The following is a 12,572-nucleotide window of genomic DNA, read 5'->3' as shown; positions in this document are numbered from 1 at the left end:
CTTTTTGGGAGGCTTGCCTCATTTTCTTCCTTCAGAAGGAAACTCAGTTTTCCCACCTATCTGCAGTTGCATAACCCTTTTTCTTAATCTGACTGCATGCTTCTGCCAACTACCAGAAATGCTTACATGGAAAAAACTTTATTACAGCAAGGTATTTTTAGCTGCCTTCAGCAGAATTCAGTGGGAATAGGGAAAGAACAGCCAGTATCAAACCATCAGCCAGCTCTTTGTAGGCTACCAGCGTGTGCTCTGTGGGCCCACCTCGGCTCTCTGACACCTGGTCTGCTTGAAGTACATCCAGAAGTAGCATTAATGTAAGAGCAGCGTAACACCCTTCGTTAGAAGAACTGTGAGACAGATAACTTACAAAGTGCCTCAACAGTTTCCCCTTTTTCCTCGTGGTAAAATTAAGGTCCCCAGAAATATGCAGAGTGCTACTTAAAGGAAAATATTTTCCAGTTCAGGCTGAGCCAAAGCTTCTTCAGAGTCTGATTTCATCCTGACCTTGCTATTAAAGAGGAGCAGTTATGGATAGTGTTGATCTTTTTGACGGTCCATTTATAGCTGAAAAAGTCAGCATGTCAAAGCCATGATGCAAGTTACTCAGAGAAACCAACCAAACATTCCTCAAATGTTTAACTTTGGAAAGTAGCACCTCTGCCCCTACAGAGCGTGCTCTGTGCCCATATTGACACTGTAAATGCGGTGCCTCTAAAGCTAGCCATGGCTTTTGGGGCTGGCAGCGGAGGGATTTGCCAGGAGCTCAGTGTGTTGTCTCAGTGCCTGAAGCCTGTGTCTTAGTTTGCTTCTGTGATTTTGCGAGACTGTCAATTAAGGTTTTGTACTAGACCAGGAGTTCCTAGATGGTACTGAGAGATGTACTCGATGTTAAATATAACCTCCATCTGCATTGTTCTCCCCAGTAAATTCAGTAACCATGCTGCCTCTTCTGGTAACAAGATCAAGTTCCAGAGCAAATCCAATGATGTTTACAGGGTGGACAGTTAGAAGCTCCTCTTATGGCTGAAATAAGAGGTCTCTGTCATACATAGGACAGAGGAGACGCACACTGGAGATCCTGGTGGTTTTTTTTTGTTTGTTTGTTTGTTTGTTTTTTGTGGTGTCATGGAGTGAGTTTGGGGCAACACATCAAAATCACAGGTGTATATATATCTAAGACAGAGCCAAGGGGGAGAGAAAAAGAACGGAAGCTGCATAGAAACTGCATCCATCCTCCTGCTTACCAGACAGGTAACATGGTTAGTATGCAGCTGGAAAGCACTGGGAATAGGATAAGTGAAATAAACCACAGACAGCTGAGGAATGTGATCCTAGATCTAGATCGTGACACTTGTTGGTTTTAACACGTAACTACAGCTGGAATGTTGTGCTAGAACTTTGGTGGTACTAAAGGTGACTGGAACTGGGAATAAGGCTTAAAAAGCTGGCTTAAAAGTTGGCCAGCTTCGTGCACAGGCTATGGATTTTACTCAGGGTGCTACCATGCTTCCTGCCTGGAGCAAGATGGGGCTTTGCGTTTGTAAGAGGTACGTTTCTGGATGTTGTCATGGCTCTGAACACAGATTTCAACTCAACTCTGAACAGACTGAAGGCAATTTAATGTAACTGCTTTGTACTTACAGCATTTTATAACAACTTTTTTTTTTTTTTGCTTTAGCTTTACCTTCAGGCCAGGATGAAAGGAGACTGGGCAAGGCTTGTACGTCCCACCATACAGTTTGGTCTGATTGCTGCATCCATCTACGTGGGCCTGTCACGTGTTTCTGACTACAAACACCACTGGAGCGATGTTCTAACAGGACTCATCCAGGGAGCGCTGGTAGCTATACTCATTGTAAGTAGCTCCTGGAGTGCCTGCACGTGTCCTGAATGCTGCTTCTCTAAACAAAATGGCAGAACCGGGCTTTGTTCTGTCTTCCTATTGTTTTGAAAATTGCTCAGGAGTGGGGAGAGCAGCTCCTCGAGCTGGGTGCAGTAACACTGCTGCAGGCAGTGAGGCAGACTCTGGGCCAGTGATGCAGTAGGGGCTCTTTTCCCTGTTAGACAAAATAAAATTGTGCCAGCACATGAGCTTTGCAAGTAACTGAGATGGAAACAGCCAACTACAAAAACACCTGGGGCTCTATAAAACGCCTTTTGTTTCTAGACACGTTCTAAATCCCAAGTATAATAACAGGAAAACTATGTATGTGAGGTAAGCAGGGGAAAAAAAAAAGCCAAGGCACCTCTAAGGAAAAGGGCAGAGCCTGTGCAGTCTCAGGGAAGGGTCAGATTAAGGAGATTTCTGGTCCAGAGACACGAACTAATTGAAATCAGTGAAGTTACCAAGAACTGAGGCTTACCTGGAAGGGATAGTTTGTTTTCAGACTGATTTTTCTGTTTGTTTGTTTGGATTGCTAGAATGAATTGGTGCAGTTTGTATGGTCTCCCAGGCCTGCTATGGCTTTGCTATCTGTTATTTAACAACTTTCTGTTAAGGAGGGTTTTGATACAACCCCAAATTCTAAGAAGAGTTGCAGGCAGTGAGAAATGCCACGAACCAAAGAGGTGCAGGGCACTTCTATTATGGAAAAGGTATTCGGGATTAAAAGGATGTTTTAAAAAAGATGCTCGATTATGCAAGAATGAGTATAAAGTGGCATTACTGTGAACAAAGAGGAGTTGAAAGATAAGGGAAATTAAAAAAAAAAAAATCTGAAAGAAGCATTCATCTCCAGAAGCAGAAAATGAGTATGTTGGAGAACTAGGAATGGTGCACTGCACAGAGTGAATTCAGCACTGAAGTGGAAGCTGAAAGGCACCGAGTATGCAGCTAAAGCAGCACGTGGGTGGTAAATCAGCCCCCAGTATGGAATGTGGCTGCCTCAGCCACCTTCAGCTGCCTTCTGCAGGTCTCAGGTGTGCAGTGGGAGGGGAAGAGGCCCTGTAGGGAGGGAAAGGATCACAGGAGGTTTTTTATACTGGATGCAGCGCTGTATCCAGTGCCTGTACTGGTATGACTTGGAGAAGGAGGATGTGGGGGGTGGGGGAACAGCAAGCTGCAGAATCAGATCAAGACCACCAGCTGCAAATAAGTGATGGTTATGAGAAACCCAACACTTGCTCAGCTGAAAGCACAAGCTCTTCCAGCAATTTTCTGTTGGTTTAATCTGTTTAGATTTTGTTAACTTAGGTTAGAGTTTGAAGGATAGTTTCCTGTACAAGCATTTACCCATTGTTTGCAAGAGGAAGAGCTTATGCTGATTTGTTCATTTAGGTGGTGTATGTGTCTGACTTCTTCAAAGTGAGAGGATGCACGTTTCAACCAAAGGAAGATTCCCATACAACCCTGCATGAGACGCCAACAAATGGAAATCACTTTGGCAGCAATCATCAACCATGAAGAATGATCACTTCACCTGTCTCTGAAAGGAAAACAATTTCATCAGTCAACTATGTAATATAAGTAAATGCCTTTAAGGGACTGCTGCTGCTCTTGGATGCTCACTTTTCCTGTATATAGTAACACTTACTACAGTTATGTATATCTAAAAATCAAATTGCTGTTGGTTCAAGCTCTTGCTTAAAGAAACAAACGGAAGGTATTCAAACTGTAAATTTTTATTAAAAATGTGGTAACACTTCTACGACATACACTGCTGTTTGTACATGCCTTGTTGAAATTATTGTGGTTTAAATACACACAATTAAACCTATGTCTTGACTGAAGATGTGAAGTGGGAGTTGAATTTGTATCGTCCTCAGAATACACCTTCTGTTACAGGTAAAGGCTTGCAGCAAAAACAATATCTCTCTTGATTTTTGTAATACCTGTAAAACAAGAAAGAGAAAAAAAATAATATCTACCACTATAATTGAAACAATTCTATTTTGTTACAAGTACAGCTGTAACAACAAGTTGTAAGCCTTAAATGAAAGGCATTGTACTTAAATTTCCAGTCATGCATTTGCTACATACACAGAAACAACACTACTTAACTACTTATCTAGGTAAAAGCTTTCTGACATGTTACCTTATACAAAGAGCAAGACTTCCTTACCATGAAGTCAATTAGTCAAAAAAAAATGCAACCCCAAGGCTTGCCTTTCTTATGCTTTACAGAATAACTTACATTGTGGGATTTAAATACCTACCCTCTGCAAACTTGTTTTCCAGCTCTGTGTTTCCAATAGCTTTTGCAGCCTGGCACATCTGCCGCAGCAGTTCCTCCAGCCTTCTCATACAACGAATGATGCTCCCTGTGTAAAAAAGAGTTACAGACTGACTACTTTGCATCTCCTGACCAACACTTCACTGAAGGATTCAGCTCCTTGAGCCCCCCTCCCCCCCTCCTTCAGCCCCCTTTGACACAAAGCAATACACCTTTCTCCAGCCCTGTTCAGAACTCACCTGGACAAATGTGCACCAGCCATGTGGCTTAAGCCATGTGTAGTCCTAGCTCACTTTGTTTTGTACCCTTTCCCATCAGGCAGCTGCTTGAAGTTACTGTTTGTCCTGTCCTGATTTTGTTTTGTTTTAATGCTTTTGCAGCCTCTAACTCTCTGCTGAGGAGACTTAGTTTGGTAATTCGCAGTAGATTTTTCTTGCAAGTATTTGTCAGGACCTCCCTCACACGTGCTACTTGCACACGTCTGCTGCTTTAAGAACCACAATGTTAGTCATCCTGAACTAGGTTCCCGCTTGTTTTTTTTTTAAATTAGTCTGAGTTGTTTGGATGGTAGAGACAGTAAACTGTCTGCCTTAGGCAGCTGTGCTCGCCAGATGCATGGACCACTACCATGAATACCTGTTGTCTACACTTGCTTCCACAAAACCGTCAATCTGGACCTGATTAACAGGGCACTTGGCTCAGTTCAGCCAGTCTTCTCTCCCGCTGTCATGCAGCGATCTCCATTTCTTCCCAACACATTTCAATTTAATGACAGCTCGTTTTCATTAACCCATGAACTCCAGGTTCCCATGCAGAAAGTTCTGCTATGGCCCCTTTGCCTGGGTGGCAGCACAAAGCACAGGTCTCTCGCCCATGAAGAACACAGGCATCCAGAAAAACACTTCTTATTGGGTTTGGGAGCTCCTGAAAAGCCAAGTTAAAAAGCAGAAGTGGTGGGTGGCTTCCAGTGAGCTCTAATTGCCTGGCCCATTTTCTGCCTCCTTACTGCAATGAACGCACAGCAGTGAAGCCAGGGCTCCCTGTGCTCAGCAACTCATCCCTGCTCATTCCACATTGCCTGGAAGGCAAAGAGGAGAAGAGCACTGTAATCCTATACAACAGGGGAACAACCCCTGTGGAAATTAAGTCAGGAAACACTGATACTTTATATAAAGATTTTTATCAAAATAAAAACCTGCATTTGTTTTTATTTTTGTTTCTTAACTCACTGTGACAACTTGGGTAACCTGTGCAAACTCTTGTGATTCAGTAATACCACACTGCATTTAGGGAAGTGACAAGGGATGTCTGAACGCTTCCCGTCCTTCTGGACAATGCGGAGACAAATCAGTCCATTACAGGGTGGAGGGAAGACTCACACATCAATTCCTGCCACAAGAACTGACCTCAAAATGTACCCTTAAGATTTAATTTTGAAGGAGTCTGCACTGTTCTAATCAAGCATGCCAAAAGACTAGGACAAAGTGGACTGACTAGCCTTAACCAAAACAGGATAGATAGGAAATGTCACTGCCCTGCATATTCTAAACAGTCAAGAGCAGACATACAAAAACACAAGGCAGCTACTGCTGTTCTTGTGTTCCCCTCGCTCAAGATGCATTGGCAGCAGATGTAAGGCTCAGACATTAATTTCCACGAGGCACTTGCAGAATGCAGCATTAGAAGACTGCCAGGATTCCTGTTGGTCTCAGGCAGACAGGTTTAGGAGGTTCCTGGGTCTAGGAAGTGAATTTCTAAACACACGAATGCAGTTGTGTTCAGGCCTCCCCCGTGTAACCATGTACACAGCATTGGAGAGAGCAAGGCAATGGTGACAGGAGTAACTTCACAAGGGATTTCCAGCATCGGTCACTACACACAGAATTGTAAGAGTGGGGAACCAATCCTACCCTTCACAACTTTCAACATACTTGATAAAAGAAGAAATTAGGTTTTTGTTCTGGTGAGACCTTCAACTTGAATGGTCTGTGTTTTAAGGAAGCACCTGGGCTTTAAAGTCACTCTACTTTTAACATAATGGGAAATCCTGAGTACCCCTCCTGAAGGGACAGCTTCTAGTTCTCTGATTTTAGGAACAAAATTAGCCCAGGTGACAGCTTACATCCAGGCTTTTCAAATACCTGCTCTGCACTGCTGCTATGACCCATCCAAAACAGAATCGGTTGCCACCTCTCACTTCTGTCAGTGTTATGATAGCAGGAGGAACTTTCAACTTAATAAGCAAATAAATACTTTAAATGTAATGAGAAGTGTAAAAGCTGTACTTCTTTCTTAATGGCAAGCACTTGGAATGTGGTATTTTTGCTCTAACTAGCAAAGGTAACCATTACCATTTGTTGCAATGGTTAGAATTTCTGAGTTTTATGGACAATTAAAAAAAAATTAAGATACCTTAAGTCTTCTGCAGGTTCTAATTTACCAGCAGTGCAACTATAAATTTTAATACATAGTAAACAAATTTCCCACTTGGATTTAGCCATGCAGACACTTTAATATATCAGAATTAAGAAAGTCTGTGATCTATTATAAGGCTATTTGGAACTCAGACATTTTTGTATATCTGTCATCCCCCCAAAGAAGAACTGATTAACATACCTTCAAAGACATCAGTCATCTTGCAGATGTGAGCAAAGCTAGCTCCATTTGCCCACGTATACACAACATCCATGAGGTTGGGTTTGAAAGAATTTAAGTAATTTTCTTCATCAATTTCCAGTTTTGCTTCTGCTGATACCTTGGCAATTCTTTTAGCACACTCCTTTAAAATAAAATATTTAAAGTTTACAATAAGCTTCAACACGTTAAGTGTTTAACCAACAGAATTGTTTGCACAGTATTAGATACTGTACACAAGACAAAGTTTCCTTTCTAGTGTGAAATTATTCCAAAAAATAAACCACTGATCACATCACTATTTAGATGTGCCTGCACTAACAGCTACAGTGCTGTAAGCAAGTTTATACAGTTTTTAAAGGCACGTTCTAAATTAGAATTAAGATTTATTGTGAACAAGACAACTTATTATTACACACAGCAAAACCACATGCAATCAGTGGCAGCCAAGTCCAAAACCAAGTCCTCATCATGCGCTTTTTGTACAATGAACTTAAAACACGTTAGTATTAACCCTGAGCTGAGGCAGATTTCTAATAGGCAGATTACCTGCATTTGCCGAAGTGGTCCTGCCAACTGCTCTGTCAATTTTGGCATTTCACTGGACTGAAAAAGAAGATATTTAACTAAATAACATCATGCACTCCCATACATTTGTCCTAAATCAAATCAGGTGCAAAAACAGAAGTTACAATCTATGCTAATGCCATCTTAAATTATTCCTGTGACTTCTCAAGCGTATTATCAAACACTCTTAAATCTACTGAATTCCTCAAGTGCTTGTTTCTCAAAATTATACCAGGAAACAAATCATTCATGAACATATCAGTAAGAAGAAAAAAAGTACTTACTTTCTGAACACCGCAATAATTCCCCCTATTTGCTGTTCAATAGCTTTGAATTGCCAAAATGCTCGGCATTTATTACTTTATCTGTGTTACTAGCTTTTTGTTCAGAATATAAAAAGTTATTTTAATAACTTAAACATGAATGGTTATGTAAGAAAATGCAACTATTCAAGTACAGCAACATTTTAACGTTCTACCTATTTAGACTTGAGTACTACTGCTGAGTGAACCACAGTATTTTGTTCTGATACTTAAACTTTCTGTTGCTTATGAACAATGGCTTACCTTAGCATCCCTTCTGCTAACAAGATTTATTTGTTAGCATTACTACTTTTCATCTTTGAAATCAACCTGAGTGATACGACTTGCTAGCCATCTGCATGGGAATTCTATACGGAAGTTTATTTCTACTGAATTTTCCTGATGCCAGTAAATTTCTATATAGCTTGCAGGTGGGAAAACTAAGGCATCAGATGTTAAATGTCCATCTAATCAATTCCATCTAATATTGCCATTTCCTTCAATAAGTCAAGGGCAATATCCAAATAACAGCACAGGCATGTCTCAATTAGAAATACCCTCACACCAGAGCAGAAGGAGCAGATACCACTTAATTATTTTCTTGACATTATCCAATCTGTTAAAAGACAAGGGTGGGTTGTTGGGTGTATGGTGTGTGTAGGCAGGCACACAAGCACATGTTGTATGCTGCAAATCTACTGTTAATTTTGCTTCAGTGCATGAAGGAGAAACAGCTGCAGATTTGTTACAAAGACTGCTGCTATGTTACACAACCGTTAGCACATCACTTGTCAAGGAAAGAGATTTTGGCCCTAAAGTTGCAATGCTTTTATTTATGTCATAAACCCCTAGGAAATGATAAAATATGCAATGGCTTGTACCATTGTGATCAATTGCTGGAACTGACTTAAAAGTACTACTGTCAGTAGACAGCAATGTCTAGAATTCATGAATTCAAGAAGTAACTCACGTTCTCTTGAAACACAAAACAGCTTAGCAGTGCAGTTGCCTGTTCTGCGGATAAGTCATTGAAGAGACCATTGAACATCATTTCAGTCAGGAGAAGTTCATCAGCACTAAAATAAAGAGAAGGAAGCTTAGAGGAAAGACCTAAAAAATTGTAATTTTTAAATCAAGTACTATTGACTGTTTTGTGAAGCAACTGACTACAGGTAAAAATCAACAGCTTCTCAATTTTACTTAATGGAACACCAAAAATAGATATATTAGCTTTTTCAGAGTGATGTAAATGAATCTAGACTACAAATAATCTCTCTTAATAGTTCGTAGAAGTTAATACTAACAGTTGCTTTCGACAGCTTTTATCAGATAGGACATCAAGAAATTGAAAAGAACAGAGGAGATAATTAGGCAGTTTATGAAAAGGACTAAAATTGGTAATGCTGCTGATCAAAGAGATTCAACTGGGTATTTCCACGATATGGAAGAGGAACAAATTCGTTCCAATTTCCTTGTAGAATAAAAGACTTCTTCATAAATTCTAAAAAGGAAATGCATGATGCAGATACAAAATCCAAACCTACTGTTTGGATAATGCATTGAATTGTTGATACAACTGCACCTTTATTTTTGGAGTTTCAGACAATGCACGGGATGGGGAAAAACATATTTTGTTTTTTTGCTTTCTTTTTTAAATGAAGAAATACAGAACTCATTAGCAAACAGTCGTTGAAGGTGAGGAACTTGATAAAATCCTGATGCACCTCACCCATTTGCTACCAAATTTTGCAGGGAAAAGTTTGCCAGATATATAGGTAGCACCTCTCTAGACTATCTATAAGACAAGCAGTAGAGTAGTCATTGTAACTTATAAAAATACACAATTCTCTCCATATCTGAGTTACACCCTGAAGTACTGAGTCCAATTCATGAGTTTCCATGGAACTTTTATTATATGTTTCAATACATATATATACCTGCTAAATGCATTACAGCGAAATGCATCACTTCCATGGATTTGTTCCAACAGCCCTATGGAACCAATTAAGCTGTATTTAAACCTGTCAGTGACTTGGTAATTACTGACAATCACTGTTACACCCATGTTTGTGAGTGACTCTGTTAACAGTACCAGCAAGTGGGATAATAGAAACTGAGATGATTCTCTCACGTAACACGTAACATTGAACACATACTACTGCCTGAATTCTGTAAGAAGATGGCCATTTTTCTGGCATTTTAACATCCACGTTTTAATATTTATTGTATTTTGTCCTTTAGGTGTCATCTTTATTGCTTTAATCAGTACATTCCTTTTGTGACACAGATTGGGTAGTCTAGTAAGAATCTTTTTTCTAATGGTCTAATAACATTAAAACATAAACATGAAACAGTAATTCCAGCAAGGACAGCAAAGTGTGTATGCATGACAATAAGCACCTTGCACAGTAACCATTTACCTGCTGATTTCACAAGCAACGCGTCCTTTCATCTCAATAACATCTGAAGATGTGGCAAACCCCAGCCTTCTCAAAACACGCTTGCGGCATTTGAGTTCATCCATTTGTAGGACAGTTCTGGCTTTTTTCAGCTCTCGCTTTGCTGCTTTGATATCCATAGCAATCTAGGGGTGGGTCAGAAGGAGAGAACATAAATGTTGCTTGATTAACAGATTCAACTGTTTAAAGACATTGTTTAATATACATTACAGCCTCAGAACTACAGTAGATGGACATATACGGACTTTGTAACTCTATTGATAATAAGGTTTAAAATGAAGTTAAAAAACAAAACAAAATAACAACAAAAAATCCACAACTGTATCCATTCATCCATTGGCAATTTGGTAAGCCTGGGAAGTTAAGATACTTACCCAGGAGGGGAATGAAAAAAAAATGAAAAAAAGTGACAGAAGAAATCTTTGGTTGAAACTTTGGTCTCAATGACTGTCTGAAACAAGTACTACATCTTACTCATGAACTACTCCATCAGATATAAACCAAATACATTATTTCCTGCAATTACAGCTTCTCCAGTGTCTTACAGTTCATCAAGTCATTGTCAACATCCTGACAGCAGTGTGTACTGTCCAGATACCCTCATGGAAGGCTGCTTGGTCCATCAGGTCTTGCCACAAACAACTCTGTGCTGCCCATAACGTAACTAACGTCACTTCTGTAGAAAGACTCCCAGAGAACTTGCCTTCTGGAGCAGCACAGAAAAAAGGAGCTGTTTTAGTGTGTAACTGGTTTCACTCCAGTAGGGTACAACTCTATAAAAGTATGCTTCCAGGCCGGGAGTGAGGAAGGAGCAGCACAGTGGTTTGTTTGTACAGTACTCTCCCCAAGCTAGCAGGCCCTGTCACCTCAACAAAGCTCTGCACAGGCATATTAAAAATGATCAGTTTAAATTATCTGTGAGCATTTTATCTACACCACGTTCGTGCCACGCCTATGGAGTGAAAAGGACTCTAGTAGCACCTCTGTAACTTTCTAGTCCCTGATGACTTCTTCTGAAGAACCTTTTCAGGTGAACTTCCCAGCTTTATCAACGAAGGGCATATCACAGATTTGGACAGTTTGTTGTTAAGATTCATTAATTTTTACTTGATTTAAAAAGGAACAAAATTGTGCTTTGCAAAAATAAAAGAAAAACAAGAAAGGGAACTACTACTGCCTCTCTCTTCAGCAAGATACAGCTATAGCTACAGCTTCCTGTTTTGTATTTGTACCTGTGCTTTTCTTTCACAAAGTTTGTATACAGTTTCCAAATTGGGATCGTTGTGAAGAGGATGTGAATACATCCTATGCTCAAATGCCTCTACTTTCTGGATGACTTTTTTGAGTCCTTGATCTTTGATACCCATGTCATCAATAGGGTCTAGTAATGGTACTCCATCAGGAAATCTCTTCTGTACTTCCTAAAAGAGGAAAAAAGTTTATTTTTAGTAAGACTGTAATGCTAAAATAAAATACACTTTTAAAAATCAACTTTTACAGTTATATGAACATGAAAGGCAGAGGTGAGAGTCTGGCATGTGATATTCCAGCAGTTTTCAAAATCAATTTAAAATGACTGTTTACAAGGAGAAACAGCTGACATACATCCATGGTTTCCAATCCCTTCTAAAACCTTTAATGACTCAAACTTTAGACAAATTTTTTTAGAAATAGTTGTCACGTATTCAAGTGTACCACACTAATCAAATCAGACGGCTTTAACAGTCCAATGGAACTTACTTGTATAGATTTTAAGACACTTTGCCTGTTGTCAATAGGCCTCAAGTCTTTTGGTATATAAAGTCGGACACTGCTGATAGCTGAGAGAAGATGTACCAAAACTGGAACAACCTGTCAAAAAGAATGCAGTATCCAATCAGTAAATTATTACTGCTCCATTGCAAAAATTCACAAAGGAAAAGGGAAACTGAGTAAACAAGGACACAGCAGCGGATAAAGGAGCATGGGGAAACAGAAAAATGTGAGTAGCGAGGTAAAGTTAATACAGAATAAAAGTCAGTTTGGCCAAACATGAAAACTCAGTATTCATTCAGTTAAGTCTGGAGAATGGCTGTCAGTGGAAAAAAACATTTAATTTTTTCTACTGCTTGTAGTCCAATGCAATAAGTAGGTATAACTAATGAAAGTGTACTCTCACTCAATATTTATATCAACTAAGACTGGATTTGAACTTACTCCTTGACTGTATTCCACTGAAATACACAATGAAGCCCTGAACTGTCCTGCAGTGAAACACTGAACTATCCTATATATGGAAGGAGACTCCAGGGGTATATTTAGCTTTTACAAGATGATGATTTCTAATCACTTTTGACAATTCTTTCCTTGCCTTTTTTCTACTCGAACATATCACTCTTACAATCCAAAACAGAAAATTATTGTCATAAACATAACTAGGAATATTAACAATTGAGGAT

The 12,572-nt window shown here is 39.6% G+C and overlaps 2 protein-coding genes across 3 annotated transcripts in view; one reads left to right on the top strand and one right to left on the bottom strand.

The window, feature by feature from the left end:
- Nucleotides 1–3,729, top strand: part of PLPP1 (phospholipid phosphatase 1) — a 59,105-nt gene extending 55,376 nt beyond the window's left edge. For both annotated transcript variants that reach the window (XM_068667871.1, XM_068667872.1), the window contains exons 5-6: nt 1,679–1,855; nt 3,278–3,729. In XM_068667871.1, coding sequence (XP_068523972.1) covers nt 1,679–1,855; nt 3,278–3,403 — 303 coding nt within the window. In that variant the 3' untranslated portion in view covers nt 3,404–3,729. The remainder of the gene's footprint in view (nt 1–1,678; nt 1,856–3,277) is intronic.
- MTREX (Mtr4 exosome RNA helicase) overlaps nt 3,606–12,572 on the bottom strand; it is a 45,836-nt gene continuing 36,869 nt past the window's right edge. The window contains exons 20-27 of the mRNA XM_068667869.1: nt 11,875–11,985; nt 11,367–11,555; nt 10,096–10,259; nt 8,646–8,751; nt 7,356–7,412; nt 6,789–6,951; nt 4,156–4,260; nt 3,606–3,831 (exon numbers count right to left, since the gene is read on the bottom strand). Of these exons, the coding sequence (XP_068523970.1) occupies nt 3,779–3,831; nt 4,156–4,260; nt 6,789–6,951; nt 7,356–7,412; nt 8,646–8,751; nt 10,096–10,259; nt 11,367–11,555; nt 11,875–11,985 (948 nt within the window). The 3' untranslated portion in view covers nt 3,606–3,778. The remainder of the gene's footprint in view (nt 3,832–4,155; nt 4,261–6,788; nt 6,952–7,355; nt 7,413–8,645; nt 8,752–10,095; nt 10,260–11,366; nt 11,556–11,874; nt 11,986–12,572) is intronic.

This window comes from Anas acuta, chromosome Z (assembly GCF_963932015.1).
Source record: "Anas acuta chromosome Z, bAnaAcu1.1, whole genome shotgun sequence".
NCBI lineage: Eukaryota > Metazoa > Chordata > Aves > Anseriformes > Anatidae > Anas > Anas acuta.
The sequence above is the reverse complement of the archived record's forward strand: the minus strand, read 5'-3'. Positions and strand labels throughout refer to the sequence as shown.